Source organism: Rhinolophus ferrumequinum, chromosome 17 (genome assembly GCF_004115265.2).
Source record: "Rhinolophus ferrumequinum isolate MPI-CBG mRhiFer1 chromosome 17, mRhiFer1_v1.p, whole genome shotgun sequence".
Taxonomy (NCBI): domain Eukaryota; kingdom Metazoa; phylum Chordata; class Mammalia; order Chiroptera; family Rhinolophidae; genus Rhinolophus; species Rhinolophus ferrumequinum.
The window spans coordinates 64,634,199-64,659,375 of NC_046300.1; the positions used below are offsets into that span (position 1 = coordinate 64,634,199).

A 25,177-nucleotide genomic window follows, 5' to 3' on the forward strand; every position below is an offset into this window, starting at 1 on the left:
AAGAGATATAATCAGTCCGTTAGTCCCACTACTGTGGCCTCCTAGCCTTTATTCTGGTGGCATGCCTCTTATAGCCCAGGATTTCTAAATTCTACTTCAATGCAGATTCCAATGCACAAGTGCACAGAAGAAAAATATTCTGAATGAAAACTAACAACAACTGCCGCTTCTTTTAAAAGGACACCTGAAAGAAATCACAAACCCTGTACACCATAAGGCAATTCCACATTAGACCTGGACGTCTGGATTACAGTTCACTGTTTCAATCAACTGTAACACAGCTCTCCTAGAAAGCCTGTCATTTTCTTACTATATAGCAGAAACTGAAACAGGCATGTTTCTTACCAAATCCAAGGTATTGAATTTAAAAAAAAGCTGCGTGCACTATATTCATTTGAAACACATAATAAAAAATGCCAAGGTCTAAATTTAATTTATTTTTGTCATTTAGAATACAATGGATAGATAATCATCTCAACGTGATCAGCCAAACATCTTTACTTTGCTAAACTGTTAAAGATTTTAATTACGCCAGCATTGGAGAGCACTGGTCTAATGAGGCGATGGACTCCAGAGAATCCGAGTGGTTAAGAACTGTGAAATGAGTCTGATAGGAATTTTTTATATTCACCGTGGATCGTTTGCATATCAAAGAGGAGTAAATTATTGCACAGCAGACCAATAACCTTCTCCGCCTTTCTGAGAGGAGCGTTAACAAAAACAGTTGGTCTCTCCTTAAGGTTCTCCACGAAAATGTTCAAATGCTCAAGTGTTTGCAATTAATATATATTATAAAGGAGGCTTCAAATGATACATTAAGTGGTCAGATATTCTTAGAACGCATCCTCAACAGCCAAGTCGGTTTTTTTCCTTCCTTCATAAAAATCAAATGCCAATTATATTTTGATGGATTTTGTCTCAAATGAGCATTTAGTTATTAGGCATATTCAATTATTACTTGTCCCTCGAAATTAAACCTCGGAGGCAAATTAAACAAAGGGAAAGGTCACTACAGCATCCTGTGTCCGGTTTTGCTGCATCTGGGCTATTATTTTCAAACACCTTGTGAAGCGACATGTGGGATGTGTTTGCAGCTAACAGGCCTGCCACTGATGTCTGCACACCAACAATTACCTGTGAATATGGCTAACCCTCTGACCACTGTTTACTCAATTGAAACAATAGTGAATAGCCTTGTCTGTTGATGATAGCATATTGATATAAAGCCACAGAAGTCAACACCTATTTTTATTTTCTAGGGAGTAAATACACTGGAAAAGAACAAGTTGCCTATTTTTCAACTCACGCTAACTGATTTCTGGGTCAGCGGCATGAGAGGTGGGAAGACTGGAGGAACGCGGTTCTAACAACTGTGTTAACACTTTCCCTCCAAGAAAAGCAGAACTTCGAAGCCATTTAAAAAGTAAGCTGTGCAGCCAGCAAATAAAGACAAGAGACAGATGTCCTGTTACACCTACTGAATACACTCACTGTTACTCTCCTCTCCTTTGATTCCAGTGGGCTGGCAGATCGTTTCATCATCCAAGTGGAGAAACGGTAAATAAAATAGTCACTGACTGACAACAGGTGGACTTCCGGGTCCAATTTCAATGTGATCATTTCGCTTCCAGATATTCTCATGAGATTTGGAAGGAAGCAGTCAAATCAGCGCTACGCCTTGTTAGTGATGTCAAACTGCTAGTTCCACTAATGCTACCCACCAGAGATGCTCAAGATGCTTGAGACCTTGAGCCAAGGTCTCAAGATAGAATTAAGGCCATAAAACGTAAGCTAGCTACTCATCAGACTAAATGGATATCAAATTTCCAGAAAGCTTGCATTTCTCCCAAAATGGTAGATAGGAAGAATCGTATTGAGTTAAATAAATCCACTTACAGGTACACAACCAAGCATGGAATTTTCTCCTACCTATAGCTTACTCTTACAAATTAACTGGTCAGAATGATATTGAAAGTGTTTTTTCTATATGGAATTACTGGTGCTGGGAAGGGTCTGATGATTAAAGAGACCAAGGTGAAACACAGGTATATTCATTATGTAAAACAGAGAAAAGGCCCTATAATAAATAACCTTACAAACCACAAAAATATGCCTTCAACTCATCACCTTCAGGGAAGAAAAGGCCTTCAACACATTACTCTCCATCTATTCCTATACTTTGATATTTACATACATGTTTAAGGTAATTTAGCCAAGGCCACGAGCAGGTATGTAAAAGAATTCCTGGTGATTATATCATGAAGTGGGCATTGCCAGCCTTTTTAACACACAACCCCTATGCCATGCTACCTTTCTTTTTTCCAGGATAACCAGCCCCTTCGTTATAAAAGAAAATGCAGACACAGGTTTAAAAAATGTATGTGGTGGGGACAGTTGACAGATCACTCACTGTTCATAGAACTCAATTTCACAACCCCAGGTATCACTGGCTCAAAGACAAACAGAGTTGATCAACCTTTTTCTGTCCTTGTACATCCATACCCAGGTGACCATGTTCAGGCAAGCAGAAAGTTGATTTAAACCTCATAATGACATCAGTTTTAAGCCATCATCTTTCTGGTGTGTGTGTGTGTGTGTGTGTGTGTGTGTGTGTGTGTGTGTGTGTGTGTGTGTGTGTGTGTGTGTGTGTGTGTGTGTAGTGTTGTAGTCCAAGATGACTGAATTCTCAAGCCACTTTGGGCGAGGGGGCAGGGGAGACAGAACCAAGCTTCCGATTCCACAAAAGATGGCAGTGACATTGGTTTTCATGTCACTGCAAGACCCTGATGTGAAATACCCGTAATATTTACATTTATGCATCTTAGGCACACATAAAGGTATCCTTTAGATTTTAAATATGCGTCTTCCTAATGTTGTTGGGACTAATAGTTAGCACACACTGCTAAGCATATCAATCAATGCCTTGGCTGGTGAATTACGTACTGGTGTCTCTGATATGTTACTGCAGAGATTACACTTCATGCATCACCACATTCATTTCTTTCACATTACACATGAGCTTGTCTTGTCACTGCCCAATTGCCCCCTTTTGGACAGCTTAACGGATGTACTACAACAATGAACCTCAGTGAGCAAGCTAACAGTGGAGGCTCCCGCGGTGGGAAGAGGAGAGGCCTGAGTCCAGGGCGTGCGTCAGGACAGCCCGCAGAGTTTCCAACGAGAAACGTGCGGTGTAATCAACGCGTGTTGTGGCGTTCTGCAGCAGGAGGATGCAGGAGCTGCTGTGCTGTTCTCCAGTGCTGCTGTTATCACATGTCCTACTCGGACAGTAACGGAAATGCTGAGTATGCATTACGCAGTTGAGCAGTCATGGCAGAAAGGGTGGAGGGGAGACAGGAGTTAAAGGAAAAAGCCCTGGTCTCAACGTGAAACACATAAAGCAAATACAGACGGAACCCCCACAGGGGACAGGAATTGGGCGTGGTGGACTCGAGAGAACACTCATATGTGGTCATGCCTCACTGGCTGCACCCGACGCCAAGCATCGTGGAACGAGTGACCATGCCTCACGCACATGCAGGGGAAAGGAGGGCCCCCATTTTCAACCCTCTTCAGGAGGCAGTTACCCCAGACACCACGGGCTCCAGCTACCAGCCTTCACAAGGCATTGCACATCCATCCAAGTGGAATAGCACTGAAAGGACTGGGGCCGGGAGGAGACACTGCAACCTGCTGTAGCACACACTGCACAGGGACACTATTTCAAAGGCCAGCAGGACACTTCTTCTTTCCTTCCTTTCCTCCCTTCTGGTTCTGAATCTGCATTCACATCACACACGTGAAAGGTCAGGTTGCTTAAACCAAGAGGGCTAAGGACAGCTAGAATACTCACTTGCTTCTTGTGTCCAGCACCCACTGGAATAACGTCAACGGCTTTTCAAAAGAAACTTTTAAATCCATGACCTCTTGTTATTGTTCAAAGAACCACAGTTTTTGAAGAAGAGCTAGAGATGGAAACGCTACCTGTTCTGATGAGTATAGAACTACCCCGCTCCAAAATCAGTGGTCCGATGAAGGTAAAAAACAAAGAAAAAGAGAAAGCCCTACAAAAAACAAACTTTGGTTTTTGTAACAGAAAGAGTTTACTCTTAATTGTTTACAGAAAAATAAACCTGAATCTATCTCTAGATATTAAAAGGGTCATGTATAAAGCATTACTAAGATTTAAAAAAGAACGTTACATGATATAAAATAGCGCTTAAAATGACTGAAGAAAACTATCAAGGAAATTCATTTGTGATTCCAGACTGAAAACGCTAGGAGATCCCATTAAAATGCTCAGGAAATCAAAGTGGCATTGCTTTCTCTTAGTCTAAGAATGTGCAGCACTGGGACCACGCCGCTATGCTAAGCCTTCCATCACCTCTGTCGTCATTTTGGCATCAACAAGCACTTCAGTTTCGACAAAGGTCTATCATTATCACCTCATCCAGCTGTTCTCTAAGTTTGTATGTGCATGTTTTAGAGGGGCAGTTTCCTGAATGCTGAGCCGGCATACACCACGAGACACCCCCCCCCGCCCCCCCGCCCACAGTACCACAGAGCGATGCCTTCTGTATAATCAACACCTACCTTGGGCAAGGGGTTGGAGGGGAAGGGCAGGCTGCCCTGGCTGAATCGTTAGGAGGCCTTGGCGCTGCAAAGACAGGACATGCTGCTGCTGTAACTGTTGCATCTGGAGAAGCTGCTGCTGAAAAGCCAACTGCTGGGTGGCCACCTGCTGCTGCTGTAAGAAATCAGGAAGGAAAAAAAAGGAGATGGCCATGTCCCACGGAAGGTTATAACACGGATGTCTGAAAACGCATCGTCATCGCCCAAGACGGACAATGGTCACCGGAGTTGAGTGGAGAGCTCCGTGTCAAGCCTGGTGTCAAGGGGACAGAACACATCACCTCTGAAGAGAGGTGAGGGGGTAGAAGCATTACCTTTCTGCTGTCTGCTCTCACAGAAAAATAATGCATCCATCAAGTCAGCCTTTCCCACAGTCTGAAAGGCCTGAGTTTTTGTAGTCAAGAGGTGAACTTGTAGACCTTGAGTTTTTTAATTGTAACAATAGGAAGAAGACTGCAGCACTCTAGTCGGGAGGGATCTGAACTCTGAAACTCTGAGGTGTGAAAGAACAAGCTGCCTTCCGCCTGCCTGCACCGGAGAAGCTTTTAACTACTCTGTTTATCACTTCTGACATAAATAAATGAGGAAAAATCAGACCTTTGAAGAAGAAAAACTTCATCTAATATTGTTAATTAGCCATGACAAACGATGAAATAACATTGTAAATCTTTCATAGAAACAGCTACTAGGTTTTAATTACACACATTCATAATTTAGCAAACAACATCATACTCAACTGTGAGTGTTTAATACGAGGACACTAAGCTGCAGACGCCTTTACTTGGCTGGAGTTTCAGAAACCCCTAGGTCTGCTTGTTAGTCCTTCTTCCCCACGGGCTTTGTTCTTGAAAAGAAGGGGCTTTACAATTTGATAAATATCTTTTTGTTGATTGGACAATGACAGGAGGAAAACTTCTGTTGTGTAAAACATGAATACATCATTCCAGTGTTTAGCAGACCTTGCTCCAGCCAAAAAAATTAATGTAGATTTCCTCAGTAATTATCTGAGTGATAGAAAGATAATACAGTGCAGTAGTACAATAAATAGAAGGAAATTATCTAATATCCTTAATCTGCTAGGAATCAAATCGAGGTGGAGGTCTTAGCCACATCACGGCTAACAATTATGAAAGGAAAATTAACCCTTCCCAAACTGTAGCCCCAAGAAAGGTTCTTTAAGAAAAGAACAAGATCTCTTTGCCTAATTCTCAACATTAATTCAAAACATCAGAGACTTTTGCAACTAAAAGGACTACACAGCCCTTTCAGAGCTTCTAATAACTGTACAAACAACTGCATTCACTTAACCTAACACATGACCTTGATCTGATACATCCATAAAACGGTATGTGGATCAGGACCTTCTGATGCAAAGTTCAAAGGAAGAGAAAAATAGTGGTTTCCTTTTGGTCTTCATGTAGTTTATTTTACAGTAAAAACCATCATTCTCATATTAACAACCAATTTCAGACTTACTACCATGCCACTGAGAAAGTTAATTGAGTTTCACTCCAAAAAACAAATTCTATACCACTAACAACAAAAATTTAAATAAATTTAAATGAAAAGCCAGTGTTTTCATTTTAAGAACAGCATGCATAAAATGATCCAATTGTTTTCACCCCTTCCCAAGTTATCACATTAATGTAAAACCCAATGATAGTTATATTCATGTCAAAATGATTTTTCACTTCTTCAACAGATATTAATTCACAACATTTTAAAAAAGGGGGGAAGGAAGAGAAAAAAAAGAACCCCGATACAATTAAAAAAATCAGGGAATTAGCTCTTCTTGAAGAAGAAAATAATGGGGGAGGGGGCGCTGGAGCTTAGGGAGGGTGTTTCCTGTCTGACTGTAAATGAAATGTTTAAAAATTGTGTATTTATATAAAATGACTGATGGCTTTTCTGTTGTCTCTGTGGCCATCCCTAGGAAAAGCTCATGAAAGCTGTCCATGTTTGAAAAGCCAGGATATAAAAGTATACAAGGCCCATTGTCCAAAGAAAGAATTTAAAAGCAACAGTGGTTGCCAAACTGCTCCCCACCCAGTTACCAAACACAGGATACGAGCCCATTTGTTTACTTCTCACAATTGAATGCACACAAAAAAGGTCTCCATGCAGCCCCCTCGACAGGTCAGCAGTCAGTGTTAAAATGCTCCAATGCCCTGACAAACCTTGCATTGCAGAGCCCCTCCCCGGTGCTACAGCCCAAGGTCTGTTTTCCTTTCTTTGGCTCCTCCCTGCTGCCTAACAAACTGTCATAACTGCCTGGGACAAACGGCCCTTTTCAAACAACCAACTCAGCCTACCTCACCAGCACAGGATGAGATCTTTTTTGTGTGGCTTGACTTACTATTACTCCTGCCTTCTAATTTTCTACACCGTGCTGTCAAATATTAAAGGGCAGTCGCTTACATATGTAGCCAGATGTAAGGGGCTACACAGTGATCCATCGCCTATGGAAGGTCTTAGGTCAAACTCAAAGTGGAGCCTAACTTGCTTAAGAAAACATCTTTGAGGCAACTTTAGGATAAAAGCGAGTAAAAGTTCATGGTTCTGGCCAAGGATCAAGTCTTACTGCAGCGGCAATCAGAAAAGGGACAAGGGGGGCAGGGGGACCTGACAATTCAAAATTATGAGCCACTAACGACTGGGGATTCAGCAAATTAATACACTTGTTCCATCTGTCAACATCCAAGTTCAAACCTTGTGCAAGTCATAACCACCAGTCCACATCATGAAATTGCTACCATGTGACTCTATTTCATTGTAGCACACAAGGACCACCACCTGCATGATAATTTCAGGAGACTACGCCCTACTTCAGGAAAATAAGGATCTCTTAATCAGCTACCACAGGTCTCAGCCAAATCCATGAGCACCACGAACATATCGTGGGATCCAAGGACACCTGCTCACCGGTCTGCTCCCCCCACGATGTTACGGCAACTTATCTCATGGATCACCTTGGCCTTGGAAATGTGTGACCACAGCAAACCCAGGGCCCCGGAGATGCTCAAATGCTATGGCAGTGCCTCACTTTCTCCTCGTTCAGACACAAAGTATTCCCTTCTCTTCCCCACCTCCGTTCCCAAACTCAGACCCCACCAGTGTCTTTGCATGCTGAGATGCCCCCTTTCTGACAGCAGCAATTTGGGAGCGTTAACTTTTATCCTTCCTTCTGCTGCGTAACTGTCCCCTTCACGTTTCTTTATCTGCCCTCTGAGCGCATCTGAACTTTCATGTTCTCCCAGCATGCAGACGAGCATTCCAAACTATGTGTAACAGACCAAGTAAGAGGTTAATAAGAAGTGGCAACAGAAAGGAAAAACACCATCCCTGGTAACTGATAAGAATGACAGTGGCAGCCCTTTTTTGTTTGTCTTCAAATATAGAGTTAAAGATCTTTAAAAAACTAAATTTTGATGCCTTTGAAAAGAAAGAAGCACAAAATAACAACAGGGGGTTATTGCCTGCGAGCCACAGGGGAGAAACTCCATAATTCTTATTCTCCCTTTTGAAGGCTGTTAGAAATCTGATTCAAAAAAGCAACAGCAGAAGGGGAAACCTCTTGAGGCTCTAACCATTTCCTGTGATCATGCATAATGTGCTTCAAAAGTGGGTTTTTACCAATTCTGTTGATCAATTGCACCTCCTTCATATCCCTTCTTTTTTCTGCTGTGTTTACATCTGATGTGACTCAATGACAAGCACTGTCTGAGACTGTGAAACAGGCCTGTCATGTTGATTTATGGGCGCATCAAACCACAACTTGTCCAAACTGAAGCTCGCAGTTCATTAATTAGAGAGTTGTGACTTTGAAGTCAGCTTTCAGACTGTGGTTTTTAACATTTGGCTTAATTTATATGCTCTTGAATGTGGATCTCTAAGGAAAAAACTGAAATTCCCTTCTTGTCTTTGAACTTCTTTTGACCGCACAATAATCATTTCTTTGTCCAGAGTGATGCCTGCAATCCCAGAGTCATTAACGCGCATTGAACTGCCACTGATGAGTAAGCCCCACTGAATTAGAAAAACAGCCAGCAAAACAAAGCTGAGAGCCTTCTGCACAGTGATATCTCACAATTACATGCCTTTCCTCCCTGTGCCATTTCCATTTTAATTACTGTTAGTCCTTTAGATTTACATTTTAGACACTTTTTAATCTGTTCCTTTTTTATTATAGCAGCACCCGGTAGCACGCCACTGTACTTAGGTTGTGTCAGCATTTTCATTAAAACACCTCCTCCCCTTTACCCCAAAATTGCCCCTACTCTACAGGGGCTTATAGCCAGGCTGCTGGCTATAAGGACTCCAGGGTGGAAACCTGGCCAGGCGTGGAACATGCACCCATCTGGATGAGGGAGGAGCCCGCAGAGGGGAACGGTGGGGTCACTCCCAGGGTATGAAATCAGGGCTTCCCAGTCTCCACTCACGTGAAGACGCCTTCCCAACCAGGGAAAGTGGCCACCTGTGAGGGCAGGGACGGAGGCGTTAAATTGGACTGTGAGCTGCCATTCCAAGGAGGACACTTAAATGAAAAGGATTTCAGTCACTGTACAAATATGAGGAAGTAAGTTCCACCAGATCACTTTGGAATGGGTAAAGATGTCATGATAATGCACAAAGATACTCCCCCAAAATGACTACGCCTCACCCACACGGAATTGTACAGAAAGTGAGATGGAACCTCCCCTGGGAAGGCCTTACCATTTAAGGAGCTAATACTGTCCTTTGAATGGGTGGGGTGGCATATGCAATAACTGTGTGCACTTACAAAGTAGTGTGCACACAGCAGCTGTTGGAATACAGTATTCTTTGTCAGGGACACACAAATAATCCAAGCTGGAAACTTCTCTAACCTTAACTCCTGCCATTGCATACATGACTATAGCAGTGACAATGTACAACTTGCAGGAAGAAGCTGAACTGAGATGGGGGTGTTTCATCTTGCTCTAACTTTTTTTGTTCGTCCAACCTCACGAGAGATTATTCTTCCAAAGGAGAAGGCCAGCACCACACACCCAAGCTCTCTGAGCTGGAAAAAAGAATCAAGCGTGTGTCCACATCAAATTCGACTGAGAGCACCTTATTCCCCCCAGGTACATTCTGCAAAAGCAGCCCTCAAGGACCTGCCCAGGGCCCCCTTACCGCGCTCACACAGGTATACCTGCAGTGGTCTTACAAAGTGTGTGCCCACAAACAAATGGAACCCAGAAAAATCTGAGCATAACAGGACAATAACTCTCAGTCTGAAAGCTGAGAACCGATAGAGTCAGTTCAGTTGTGCAATCATTTAAAAGATGAATGACAGTTTAATAGCCACTAGATAGTCCTCTGGGATCTGTGGTTTGAGAGTAAAATATGTATTGTCGGTACCTCTTTAGGCTGTTTTCCAGCATGTTGTTGTAAAAGTTGAAGCTGCAACTGTTCCTGTTGTTTTTTATAAAACTCTTGAAGCTGCTGCTGCAAAGGAAAGAGAGCACAGTAAGTAAGAGGGCAGCGCCCATCCATGGCTCCTTCTGGTGCCGTACACAAACTGGGATTTGAAAAATAGCATCCTTTTATCTGTAATGGCCTGAACTTTAGTTTGAAACTTGACAATAAACTTCAGCGCAAACTAACGACTCTTGGCATTATTGTTTGAGAAGTAATCGCCAAAATGAACGGATGAAAAACATACCATTTTCCACACAAACTAATTAAACTAAGGCAAGGGATGACCTTTGATTGTACAACAAAGCCAAATACCCTTGCTGAGAGTCTGGTGAATCTCCACTGCGGAACGTGCACGTGTTTTCTAAATGCAGGGCTGGGCACAGCTGAGGGTTGTCTAGTGTGCCCATCAGCAGCGTGGGTAGCCAGTCTCCTCTGCATCCTGTCCCCACCACCTCACCCAGCAACTTGTGCCACTACAGGACCGAGTCTCATCTTTTCCATATAGGTGTCTATGAAGTGTGGAGATTAGGACCCCATGTCGCAGTGGCAGCCAGAAGTTCATTTCAGCATCAGCATCCATGAAAGAAATTAAATCAACTCTGGACCTTACAATTTACCAACCCCAAAATGCTTCTTTATGTTTAAAAGAAGAATTCTGTAAGCATCTGGGTTGAAATGGGGACTGTGAGTGCTGTCACATTTAAACCTGCTCCCACCGCGCTCCCGTTTTGCTTTGATTCACACCACCTGGAAGCCTCTGGGCTTACCAAATAAAAGAGCAGAAAGCCACACAAGCCTAAAAGACCTTATTTCTACCAAGTCCAATTACAGCCATAATCTTGGTCCATCGGGCACTCTCCAGGCCCAAACCCCAGTCACTGTGGCAGGGCCTGCCTCTCAGGGATGCAAGTGCAGTGATTTTGTGGGCCGGGTCTGCGCACTGTGCCACCTGCCCCCCCACCCCGCTCTGTTGTTCTTCAGTGGGAAAGTGCAGCTTGGTGAGGGAATTCTGAGTGGTGAGGGCCAGGGCTGGACGGGGAGGAAGGACAGTTACCTGTTGAAGCATGAGGGCTTGCTGCTGCTGGAGGAGGACCTGGAGCTGCTGAGGGCTCAGAACCTGTTGCTGGAGGATCTGCTGCATTTGCTGGGGAGTGATAACTTGAGGTGTCATCATAGCCACTGACACGGGGACCTAGGACGTTAACACAGGGTCAGGAGGAAGCCAGGAAGCTGCCTGCATGCAGCCTAGCCTCTCAGGTTCAGTGACTGCTGGTCAGCAGCCCGCTCCAGGAATGGACCGATTTCTCACACACAGTGTGTTTATCCAGAGGGGATGTGGCAACAAATCCTTTTTAATCTATTATGGAGTTAATTTTAAATAAAGAAAAAAATAAAAATAAATAACCTTGCAACACTGACGCATGTTCCGGCAGCCTTGCAAGCAAACAAGCACTAAAAACTTAACAAATATTGCCTGGTGTTGGGTTAGAATGGTTCTAATTCTTGTTAAGAATGAACTGTCAGTCACCATGAGCTGTAGGAAGTTCCTACAAACTTGAAGCTCATTTTAGAGAAGGCAAAAGGAACCAGGACCTTCGCAGCTAAGGTAATACGACCCACTTCCTCTGTGGGCCGTGATTTTAGGGACAATCAAGGAATGCTCAGTCCTGTGGATAACAGAAACTTGGGTGCACCTTCCAAACTTAAACACAGACTCCCTTCCTAGGATGCCTTCTACCCTTCCTTATTCACCCAGCATACAGATGTCTCAGTTCTTTCCTATTATGTGTGATACCATTAAAAGCCGCTTTCCATGACATTTCAGTGACAAACAGCTCCAGTGATGAACTTGATAGCATTTCATATTTGCAACTGTTAACACGTTTCTGCACGGGCATCTCTGCAAGGAACCTGCACACAGTATCTGAAAGGATGATGTCTTGTTCAGATAAAACACTGACATTAAAATGACAGGCTGTCTTGGCCAAGGTTACACAAATTGTATTCAAGCGGATACCTAATGACAATGCTATGAATTCTGCAAGCTTTCTAGAATGTAATTTAGCTATTCAAAATAATCACTGCACTTGTGTTTAATTTGCAGACTACATGAGAACCATTTTGTCAGTCCCCGTAATACAAGAAGACTATTTCATGAAAAATCACCCCCCCAAATAAAAAGATAAGGAAAGAAAAAAACAATGAAAGAAAAGACAAAACCTGTATGTCTTCTAACAGTAATATTTAAGCATCTTACTTTTCTTTGGTTTCTAATCAAACATGTGACAGCAAGAAGCAGTAAAGGATATACTTTGCTAAAAAGGATCTGCTGTCATCTCATGTGTTAGAATAAAAGGTAATAACATGTTTTGCACTTTGCCTGTGTGCCACTTAAAAAAAATTCTGGCACACAATAGCTGATCAGAAGATAAAAGAATTTAAAAATCTTTCAGGGAGCAGTAAGCAAAAGCGAGAAATGCAGTATTAATTTTATGTAACATAATGTCTTAATATGCAGTTTATCTTGACTTTTTCACATGATTTGTCCTGTCATTTGCATAGCGAGCTCTCATTCCTAATTTCACAGTCATTATGCACTGATGTCCCGATTTCTCGGCATCACTAATTTTGATGAACTAAAAATGGTTCCTGAAGGTCAGATTCATGTACAGCGAATACCCTCCACTGTTGTCACAAGCATGTTTGTGCGTGGGGATGTTTATGTGCAAGTTTCCCATTGTTTGGAAAACACTATGTAGAACATTTGAAAAATTTCATTAACCCAACTCTGGAAGGTCATCAATGAATTCTTCCTACTGCGGTGTCCTTTCAAGTGTAGATGTAGATATACTGTAATTTAAAACAGATGGGAATGTCTGAATATTTTTATATGCAAAAAGGGACAGATGTATATGAATAGATAAATTATCCTTTTAGAAAGATACTTTTTGCAGCATGAAATATCCCAATGGTTAGAACAGTGAACTTGCATTCGATCTAGGGCAAACACCAAGAAGACATCATCAAAACACCTAACCATTTATAAATTAACTCCAGTTAGTCTACTTTGTCTTTATACAGAAGAAACATTGTATTTTTCAGTATGTGTTGGGTGCCAATCACTATCTTTTGAGCTGTTAAAGCCAACATATCACAATAGAAGTTGACTTTTCTTTGAGAGTTGCATCACCATACAGGGAGGCTTGATTAAGCAAACAAAAGAACCATGTTTAAGGTTTCATTTTCCTCTGTGTTTCTTGGATAATGTACAATAAAAATATTCTTGAGCCAAATTTCTGATAGTGATGAACAGGAAAACAGACAGGAATAGGGTGGTGTAAGATCTAAGCTGGTGATGAACACGAAATTAACAGTGTTCTAACAGAAATCATCATAGAAACAACCTCTTGGTTGTGATTTTTAAAAGAATTATGGAAAGCCTATGCTAGAAAGGGGTACAAGAGAACTTTTGGTGGGGGGTGGAAATGCCCCCTATCTTGACTGAGGTAGTGGTCTCACAGATGTATACAATTCCCAAATTCTCCCAACTGTACACTTAAAATGAGTGCACGTTAGGGTATGTAAATTATACTTTCATAAAATTAATTTTAAAAGTTTAAAAAAAGGACTGACAAATATAGGTAATTTTTAAACGCTTACAGGCAGCCAATAGTTTAAACCTTTTTTTTTTCCCCATAGTTATTTATTCAACTTTCGTAGTCATGTTACAGGATAGGAAAATGAGTCCCCCCTTCTTTTTGCCTTTGGACATTCTGATGAAGGTGCTGATGAGATTTAAAACGCTGAAAGTCGCAGGCACAGCCAAAGGAAGGAAGGAGGCAAGAGGCCTGAGTAATCCACCAGCCAGTGATCGGTCTCTGAATAATCAGAAGTGGGTATCATGTCCTGACGGCCTTGACTTTGCTTTCACTATCTGAAACCACATTTTCACACCAGTTAGCTCTGAGCCTCCAAAGTGGACTCGAGCTTAATTTATAAATGTGATAAAACTGAGAATTCCCCAACATGTCATGAAAATAGATTATGGAAAGCTTTAACAAACATATCCAAGTGGACAGAAACTACAGTGGGCTAGAAAAGGAGAGAAAAGAAAAAAGGAGCATAGTTTAAAGCTTTACATAGTTAAGAATTATAGCCCACGTATCCACTCCCTTAACTCCTCACATCCAAGTTTTTCATGTAGCTGGTCCCCACTCAGGCTGGGAATCAACGGGCCTGCAGTACCGGCGAGAGGCTATTACAGCCCACACTTACTGCCCATTACCACTGAGGTCATTAGCGGCAAGACTGATTGTGCCGATCTTAACCTATTGATCACTGGAACTACTATCATTTAATCCTGTGTTGAATGTCTGCAAAGCAGCTAAAGGCACACAAGAGAGAATGCTTTAGCATTGAGAAATACGGCCAAAGCTTAGAAATTACACTTTGATTCATAAAATCTAGCCAGTGGTTTAAATCAATAGTATTTAAAACAGTCATGTGAGTTTTTAACTACAGTGCTGTAATATTTATGGGTCCCTCTTTGAGAGTATTCACTCAAAACTAAACTTTCCCCCCCCCAGATTCTATGCCATCTCCCTTACCTTCCTTGAGAAAAAACACATTAATTTCTAATGTTTTGCGTGCTACAGGGCTCAGGCCTTAACTGGGAGTTCAACCTATTTCTTGATTTCTTTCTCAAATGACAATTTAAATATAATGCAAAAAAAAAATTATATACCCGATACTGTAACTATCTTAACTGTCTGAGTATATAGATATGAGTATGTTTTATGAGTTAACAATGAATCATAGAAGGCAATTTACGAAGAACTAGAATGATTCTGTCTAGCTGCCTTCAGGGATCAGAAATTCAAATTAAACTTCTGGCAGACATTTAAAGAATGCTAGCATACAAAACTGAATTTAAAAAATACACACACAGTTAACACACTTTAGTTGAGTTTCAAGAGGAAATTGTGAATTCACACACACACACACACACACACACACTGCATGACAGATACTGTTGATTGATACCAACTGGGTGTGGCCGACCCCAGGTGCACGTACACCTGCCTCCTGAATGGCAGAAATACAGCTGTGCTCGGGCCATCGGATGCTGCTAGTACGGGTCTGCTGCTGCCTTAATACAGCAACCAGCATGTCCTCAGCCCTAATAAGCACTGTTAAAAGCACATCCACTGCTGTGTAAATTTTGCCTGATAACAGTTTTCTTTTACTTCAAAATGACTTCATGTCATATGAAAGCTACAAGACTAGTAAAATGGTATGCCTTATCATTACCAACGGGAAAAGGTAGGTGACAGGAAGGGGGAAAGAAAATCTAAAAATCAAACAAATAAAAACACCCATAGAAACAACACTTATTTCTAATCCAGGAGACAATTGGAGGAATTGGGTGGGAGGGGAGATGACTATATAAATACTGAAATAACACGTTATCATTTTTTTGCTTTCTCTTTAGTTTACACTCACGTTAACTACAAGGAAATACTGCCCAGTAAAACCACACATCAATTCTGTATATCAGCATCTTCTTATAATTGCTGTGTACAAATAATAAAAATGAGAAGATAAAATATTTTAAATAGTTTTATTTCCATTAATCTGGGTTAATAATTTAGAAACTATTTTTCATCTCTGGTTATGAACTACATGCATGTCCCAGGAAACCCGAGTCCCTTATAGACTTCATGCTGTATCCAGATGACACCTGATCAGGTTAGCAGTGTTACCTGGTTCATCACATAGTAAGAGCAAAACAAATTAAGTTAGGCTTCAGCACATGAAAACAAAACCAAAGAAAATGGCTCCATTTAAAAAAAAAAAAACTATGCCAAATTTTATATAATTATATAGAAGCTAGCCTGTGTAGAAGAAAATAAACACCACCACCGCTGCCCCTGCGAAAGAAAACAGTTTTCATAATTACAAAGCCAATGGATACAACTGATATATTGGCAAACAGAAAAGTTAGGAAGTGTCTATCCATTCCCCGTGGTATTTAGAAAGAACACACACACACACACACACACACACACACACACACACACGTACACATGATACCATGCAAGGTAGCTGTATCATAGAGGAAAGAAAATACATTTCTGACATAATATTTCAGTCTTCAAAAAACATAAAAAGCCTACTATTCATGTGGAAAGTATAATTCTATTTCATTATGGAATTCTGCCTTTTTGTGTAACTCTTTCAGACTTAGCTATTTTGCCACAATACTGTACAAAGCATTAAGGCAGGTAATGGTTATTATATTAATGCAAAATCATCTAAGTAGTCAGTCATTAGCATAACTGTTCTCTCAGTAACAATACAACCACCTATTAAAATTTTAGAAAAAAAAAGCCGTCTTTAAAATGCAATTAGCATTTCATTTTTTATCATTTTGTTTATTACATTCTATCAGAAAGGCTATCTTTCTTTCAGGAATGATTGTCTGGCCAAGACTTGCCTGCCAATCAGGAGTTACTTCAGGTTATCAACCCTAATAAGCAATCTCTAAGCAAAGCTCTCCGAGCTCTTCTTTTGTCTTTAAATTTTAAAAAGTGGCAGAAATTCACATGTGTTTACAGCAGACGCATGAGTGGGGGACCTCAACTTCTCTCCTCTAACATTTCTCATGCACACAAGGTTCCCCACTAAGTGCCAGCATAATTGTTTTGAATAAATATCAGCTTCATTTACATAAAAATGTAAAGTTTACATAAATTAAATCGCTTCTCCCATTAGCAATTGTTAAATACAGGAAACAATGGAAGCTACACATGAAAATAATCATCCAATAAGCACAGCAACTATTATTATTTAAATCAAGAAACATGCACCTTTCCTCCCTCAACCTCCTTCTCCTATAGGAGCGATGGAAAACAATTTAGTGCTTGTGAATCAAAGCTGCCAAGACATTTTATGTCAACAACAACAACCACCAAAATCGTTTAAGTGCTGTAAATCAGAGGGGACAACTATTCCAACCAGGTACCTCAGAAAAGATTCTATCCACAGATATTTAGCTCCTGAAAAGAGGCCGTGGCTTAGTTAAGTTCTCTTACATGGAAGCATTATTCAAAAGTCAGAGGACGCCCCTGTGCCAACCCACCTGAGACATACACACCACTATCATAAAGAAAGATCACTTGCAGATACAGCTGTAGATCAAAGGAGAATCTTAAATGGAGAAAAATAAAATGTTTATCTTTTGTCAATGAAACATTTTTTTCCTAAGACTAAGAATTAAATGTGTAGCTCTGCTTTCTTCATGCTTTAACCAGCATAGAAAATACCACTGGGAGCTTAACCGCAAATGTGTATTTTTTCCCCATATTATTGAGACGGTGGGGGACTATAATTGGCTTTAAACATGCAGGTGGAGCAAAATTTGATTATTCCAAAATTGTGTGAGGCCTTACTGAGGGTACTGTCTGTCTCTCTCTCTTTTTTTCTTCTTGGAATTACAACTTCAGTTTCTCAAACTGTGCAGTTTCTCACGCCTATTTCTAACACCTTCACCTTATACATCACAGTTAAGCTAAGGGGTGCAAATTAGATTCTAATGAGAAAACATCAGTTGCTTCTTTGACAATCTCACCATTCACTGATTTGTTTCTAATGAAGACAAAGCCTAACCAAAAGCTCTCTACGTGTTAAAGGTCAAAATATGTTAAAAAATACTTAGTAAAATCCAGGCAAATGGGAAAGCTGTGAGGACCTGTCTCATGAAGTGGTGCGACAATTAGAGTAATTGTACAAAAAGCCATCTTCAGGAAAAAGTAAAAGAAATTAAGCTGCCACAACCGTAACAGGTTAGATGAAAAAAAAAAATCAAAATTTAATGTATTCTCCCGTGTCATCTTGTTTTGTCAAGACATCAAATAGAATTGGGAAGTACAAAATAACAAGCCCTTGAGAAATCAGAGAAGCCGACCTTTTTGATGTTGTTGATTTACCTTGTTCTCAGTTATTTGAACAATGATGTTTCAGATTTAAAGGCAAGATAAAGCTTAAAAATTAAAACATGATACCAAGGTATTTTTAAAAAGTACACCATAATATTTAGCCTGCATCTTCATGCTTTTAACCAGATTTGAAAATGAGGCACAATGCATGTGTTCACTATTCATTTTTCTCATTCTAAATTAATTTCTCTTCAAACAACTGCCAGGTTAGAAGAGGGACTCAGGGAAGATTATTCCTACAACCTTAAAGTAGAGGCCCAGTTTAGCTCTTTCCAGATAATTCTGCAGAGGACTGTTTAGCTAAGAGGTACCTGAGTTCTCTTTTTTTTAAATGAAGGAAAATAAAGCTGAATTTTATAAGGAGGGAAAAAAGTACTGCACACGCTATAAGGACAAAAACAAATGTCCAGAAATATCACGCTGCTTCCAAGAAGAGAAACCTTTAACTAAACAGAAACAAATTCAGCTTCGGGAGTTAAGGCTAACCCCCAAATACAGCCATGCAGGCATACATAGAGCTACACTCCTTTTTTTGCCCCAAAAGATCTAGAGCTTATCAGCAACATAACTCCTAGACTTATATGAAATACTGTGTACAAAGACATATAAAATCAATATATCACGAGGTAGCTTTCTCAATTTTTATAAGTAGATAGCTTCTTCTAGCAGAGAATACATAGGAACCAAAACAGGCAGCAGTTAAAAACATGTTTAAAAGGTACCTAAAGTAAACAACCCAGTATTTACAAGCACTACCAGAATTTGTAAAACTTGGACTAGCTAATAGCTATTTAATGAGGATAACTGCTTGTCATGGAATCCGTATTTCAACATGTAACACACACACACAGGCACAATTGATGTATTTATTTACTTGACTTGCTCTCATCATCTGTTGCTGCATTATCACAGAGAACTACCTGAAGTGGATTCTAACTGGCTATTTATTACGTTTGCCCATTTACTAAGCACAGCTTCAAGTTTCTCGTTAGTGATGTTCATCTACAACTAAACTACGTAATAAAATGAAGTTCTCCAACCTGCTTTGTTGTAAATTCAAATTTTACTTCCAGCTGAGAAGCTGGTCACAATATTCTCTCGATTGTCTCAGAAACACAGTAACTCAACCACACTTCTGCCACATCAGCCAAGATAAATCTGGAATTTCACTGCTTTTAATTAATATGGATTTTAATTTTACTGTATCTTGCAAATGTGTAGAGGTAGGCTGAAAAGTTGCAGAACTGGTCAGTGTCATGAAAGAGTTTATCTTTCAAGTGACAGCTCCTGACAACGTGCAAACACACGGCATGGATGGTGAGGGTTTTGTTTTTGAGGTACACTTAACTGCAAACAACAAAAAAATTCAAGCCAACAATTCCTATCATAAGCTTTCTGATGATTTATGGTTTACCAACCGAGCAAGGTTACGCAACACTGCGTGCCTTCAGATGCATTATTTCAGCTAGTTGAGATTTAATTAAGATCACAGCCTCTAAAATCCCTGTCAAATGAAAATTCAGAGCAGACAATACACTATATATCCTCATGCAGAATGTTTCCATTCCATCCTCTGGAAAAATATGAGTTAATCTGTGTTTCTATGGCTGCAGACAAAAGTTCACTAATTTTGTTTTCTTTTGACACCTAGGTTGTTTTCTATAATATGTCATGAAATCATTCCCTTCCAGGGAGAGAAGGAAAAAAATCGAGAGTGAAACATGTTGCAGAAAACGCACTTGACGTTATTATCCGACATTATCATAGCTTAGCTATGATGTCATCACATTTTCATACAGTCAGCCCATGCTTAGAAGAATTTCGTTTAATGAAAACATGTTTATTTAAAAACACAACACAAACAGGAAGCCTATCTTCCCTGAGTTACTCAGATTAAATAATGGACATGTTATGCTTCACATTTCCTTAACTGACCAACTTTTTGTCAGATGAGCTGCACATATGGGTAGGAAAGAAAGTTCTTTGGGCAAATAGAATATAAAGGCCACTACTTTCATTCTATGAGTAGTCCTTAGGGTTAAAAAAAAAATTCTTTAACAGTTTTCTTCTTATAGATTTTTAGTGATCCATGCTTTTTTGTTAAAGAAAAAATGTATAATCATGTGGCCCTTTACCTACTCCAATGTATTTTTATTCGCCTCATGTTAATATTCGGTTGCTTATCTCATGCCTTAGAAATGACAGGTGCTTGCAGTCTCGCTCTTGACAGGCCACTACACAAATAACTGTCTTGCCTGAAAGGGCTAATGCAGTACTAATGAACAATAAATCAACTTTGATTATCAAGTGTCAGCCCAATCCGTTTTCAGTTCAGCTCTATCACATCCCAGAGTAAGTCAGCCAGCGTCTCTGGGTAGGCAGTGGGCATTTTGGTTTCATTTTTACACTCTTTTCACTTTAATGTGTCAGGCAGCTACAAAGAGTCACATAAAATAGAAGTAGACCCTTTTTCAATTTATTCGAAGGGTATCAATTAGGAGAATGTGCTTCTGCCTTCATTACTTAGTGGTGAGTCAACATTCAAGAAAGCTTTATGTTCTTTTAAACAACAACAACAGCAACACATCAATTCAAATCCTAAACTAAATCTTAATGTGATCATGTTTGAGGTCTGTGACAATGACATACTAGCTTGAACACTTTACCACATAAACCATCTTTGCACATACATACACATTCCTCCTGGAAAATCTATTACAAATAAATGAACAAAAAAAGCAATGAGGGCTGCTTCTAAAAACTTCACTCGATTTAAACAACAACAAAAAAAATTGGCTTTTTTAACACTGACTGCCTAATGATAAAATAAATTTAACTTATTTTTTTTCTTAAGCAGATTAGTCACTGATAGTATGATTCACATTTCCTGTTATCAGGCTTAATTTTCCCCCAAATGTGTCACTTTCAGAATGTTGGAATCTATGGAAATTAGATGATTTGCATTTTTAAATTGGCTTGATTAGAACATTTGGTTTGTGTGGACAAGAACAGGAAATTATTAAATATTTTACTTAAAACTGGCAGGTCTTGAAGGAGTTAATCCCAAAGGGGAAGAGTCTATACATACTTTGCTCTAAAACTTTACCACCCACTTCCTAAAGATCCCCTTCTTCCCATCACAGCATTTTGGGGGGGAAAGTCTCCTTTCCACTGACCGTCTTTCTGGCAGTTTTGACAGTTGAGTTGCTTACATTCCGACGGGAGTACCCCGTGGCAATTCCTCAGTCAGCTGCACGTCCTAACCCAAACCCCACTCACTTCGTTAACCAGCAAAGGAACACAGCAGAAGCCGCGACTCCCCGACCTGACCGTGTCCCTTCACCGCCGGCCTGTTTTGCTGTGGGGCTTTATTCTTCCCTCGTCCCCCCGACCCCCGAACGTGAACTCCTTCAATTCTAACAGCTAAGCTGAAAATAGCCTAGACAGATAGAGAAACAAACTATCAGACGCAAAGAAACATCCACACGGATTAACTGAGATGGACGACTCCCTGTATATTTCACACGCTCTGGAAGTGGCATAAATCACACCCCAGATACGTCCCCGGAACGGAGTGATGGCGAGGGCTTCACCAAAGTGGCTGCGTGAAGGCCGGACCAGCAGAAAAATGAATCGCAAACGAAAAGGAGAGGGAGAGCGCGAGAGCGAGAGCAACACAAGCAGGACTTCCTCCAACTCTCGACTACACCCCACCCATGAACATTAAAAAAAAAAAAAAAAAAAAAAAAAAAGAGCGAGCGAGAAAGGGGGGGAAATGTCTCTCCCGGACCCACAGGCCTGTAGCTCCGTCTTCCCAGCCCTCTTCTCCCTCCTCCGCCCCCACTACCAGAGCGCAACTCCCACCCAAGTTGGTCAACAGCGAGTGTAATTATTATTTTTTAAAAAGACTCAACTTAGAAACAGTCGGGCGCTCCTGCCTGCCCCCGGGAGGCCCCAGGAAGCTGGCACGGCGGAGCCCGGGGAAGGAGCGCAGAACGGCAAAGATCAATCATAGGGACCAACCTGACACTCTCCATGTAGCCGCCAGGCGCGCGGAGCCGGCTCGGGGCGCCGGCGCGGGCCGGGCGTGGGTCCGGCGGCCTCGGTGCAGGCGGACTGCACGCGCGCGGGGCGCTCGGGCTCCCGGGCTGCCAAGCCGCGCCGCGCCGCGCCCACCCCGCCCTGCTCCACCAATCACAACCCGCCTCCAAACACCCGCGCGCCGCGCCGCGCCCCACACAATGGGCTCGGCGGCCGGCTCCCCGCGCCCGCGCCCGCGCCCCGGCCCCCTGCGCGCGGCAGGTGAAATCATGCTCTGCTGCAACCTGCTTTTGTCTCGAGAGCAACTCCACTTAATTGCTGTTAACCCTTTGACCCGCCTCTGGCCGACTTCTGGGAAGCCGGGCACCGCGCGCATCTGCTCCTCGGCCCGGCTGCCGGCGTGGGGCAGTGGCTCGGGCTGCGTGCTTGTTTCGGGTTGGAAACTGACACAGAGTTGTCCTAACCTTTCGGAGAGACCAGGGAGACGGAGGTGGGGAACTCCGCGCCCGGCGCTCGCCGCAGCTCCGGGCAGCTGTCAAAATCGGAAGGGGATGCGGGGCTCCAAGAAGCGCTTTCCTCGAAAACGGCCTATGCGAGAGAACTTTCGCTTCACGTCGATGGTTTAACCAAGCTTTGGCCTCCCCCACCCCCTTCTTTCCAACAGTCACACTCGCCAAAGTGTACTTGTGCGGGTAGAGGAAAACTAAGCCGACACGGGGGCTGAAATAAATAACCGAACGTGCCTCGTCGCTGAAGCAAGCTACTTCCCCTCGAGGACGACAGCTGCTAAAGAAAGCATCTGACATGCGTTCGCTAAGAAATAATTCTTTAAATTCCTTTCTTATTTATACAACAACAGCATCAACAAAAGCTACTCTGGATAAGCACTTTAACAAGACCTCTGTCAGAAACAGTCACTGATCTTTCATGCTGTTTAAAGCTGAGGACAGTGTTTTAAAAAAAGTCACCAATATGTTAAACTCTGTTGGCTCAACTGGCACAAGTTAGGTCCCAGGCTAATTCAGTTAATTTCGGCAGCTCTAGCAATCACCTCTATTTAGAGAAAAACTTCTTGGCCTATACTTCAAAAACAAACAAAACCATTTTTATTATTTTTCTCAAAATATTCGAGGATAAGCAGTAGGGGCAGCAATGATTACCTATTTTCCTTCAATTAAAAAAGAAGGGCCACAAATCCTAACCCAGAATTCCAAGAGTTTTACTTGAAAGTGTTTGTCCATTTGAGGTGTTAATGCACGTTACCACAAACCAGAAGGCACATTGATACAATTTCCAATCAAGTAAATGAGTGACTCTCAATAAGGTCAGCAGGGGAGCGGACTATCGCCCCGTTAATCTGGCTGCAAAAGAGACAAAAGCGCCAGTTGACTGTCAACTTATGATCAGATGTTAAATGAGTGCCGCACAGATCACTCTCCACCCTAAAGTGTTTTTGTGTCAGATAACAAATTTATTAATGGAATTTTTCAGGTCACAAAAATGTGACCCCACCCTCTCATGAATATTCAATAGAGAACCAAGGCCATTCTTTTTTGGGGAGAGGGGCCTTAAATCTGCCAGAATCAGTAGAGTTCTGACTCTTACATAGACAAGGCACTCCTTTGGGAGGGGCGGGCAGAGCCCCAAAGACAGGAAATAAAATATAGGAAGTTCTCTCCAACTAATGTACAGTCAGAAAGTGGAAAGTGGTCATTTCAAAACACATATGTGATTTTTTCCAATTAAAATTATTTTGAGATTTAATATCTGTGAACAAAATTGGGATGCAATTTGAATAAGCAATTTTTTTTTTCTCTTAAAGACAAGTTCTTCAGGAGGCATCCATAAAACTCCTGTGTGGTTTTACAAGTTGGACTGCCTTCTTTGCAGGCCAGGGTTTATCAGCTATGGAATAGTCTCCAGGAACATCAACACAAACAATAAACAAACAAACAAGCAAACAAACAACAAACATTACAGAGGCTTATGGCCCAGCTGTGGAGATAAGCCTTACACGAAATAATTAGAGAGTGATGCAATGTGGCAGTTACACAAGTACTAAATTGCATGATGGTGGCTTTAGGTGCATGGGACCACAGAGCAGGGGGAGATGAGTGGGAGAGGAGAGGTCAGGGCAGACGCCTCGGGGAGGTGGTGTTTAAAGGACTGATGGTTGGATAAAGGGGAGATGACAGTATGGAGAGGGAAGTGGCTTAGCAAGCTAACTCAGAGGCCACTTGGAGTCCTCCCTGCCCACTCTCCAAACATGACACAGTGACTCAGAGACTAGTTCTAGGCAAGGAAATGTACCATCAATGATAAGCCTGGATAAGCTTGTAGAGAGCATATAAAATGAATGATATATGTTTGATTGAGGTTTGCAAAACAAGTTGTTTACTGGTAGGGACAGGACTATGGCCGCACATGTGTGAGACTGATAAGAGTGAAGTAAAAAACATGTTTTTGTGTGAAACAGAGCATAACAAAATTGAGTGACAAACACCTTCACGAAAACCACTTCTGGTTATCACCTCAGAGGTGAACAAGTCCAAGGAAAAGAGGATAAAAGCAGAACTCCAGAGCAGTGCTGTGAGTGGTCCGACTGGGCGCTCCGGTTAAGACCCTCTCCAAGGTGCAAGCCGCCATACTCCAGGACTCTCTGAAGCTCTTCCCTGCAAGACCAGCTCTCCTCAGACCCGTCGTGGGCCCAGTCGTCTCTCCCAGACCGGGAACCTTCTCCACCCCAATTGACTCTGGGACTTGGTTCGTTACTAAATTCTGTTCTATTCTGTATAAACTTCTGTGCTTATACAGAACATTATACAGAGCATTGGTCTCTGGAGGGACACTGGTTCCCAAATAAAGCTGTGTTACTCACTCTACCTGAACCTGTGTGTCGGGACTTTGTTCCCCACTCACATCACGAGTACCATGCAGGGACATAGGGCCCTGCCGAGGGGTTAATGTCCCCTTGGCCTTCAGGAAGAGACTGAAATGTAGCGACTGCCCTTCCAGGCGCTCAAAGCAAAGCCGTATATGCCCCGACCATTCTGATGAATTCTGGA

General features: G+C 41.7%; 1 protein-coding gene across 9 annotated transcripts in view; it reads right to left on the reverse strand.

Moving 5' to 3' along the window:
- The window catches only part of FOXP1 (forkhead box P1), a 564,989-nt gene that overhangs the window by 75,566 nt on the left and 464,246 nt on the right, over positions 1-25,177 (reverse strand). For 5 of the 9 annotated variants that reach the window (XM_033131907.1, XM_033131912.1, XM_033131905.1 and 2 more), the window contains 3 exons: positions 11,129-11,266; positions 10,015-10,101; positions 4,594-4,747 (listed from right to left, as the gene is read on the reverse strand). In XM_033131907.1, the coding sequence (XP_032987798.1) occupies positions 4,594-4,747; positions 10,015-10,101; positions 11,129-11,266 (379 nt within the window). Of the gene's footprint in view, positions 1-4,593; positions 4,748-10,014; positions 10,102-11,128; positions 11,267-22,094; positions 22,198-25,177 lie in introns of those variants that run through there. The other 4 variants (XM_033131913.1, XM_033131911.1, XM_033131909.1 and 1 more) reach the window with 4 other exon arrangements.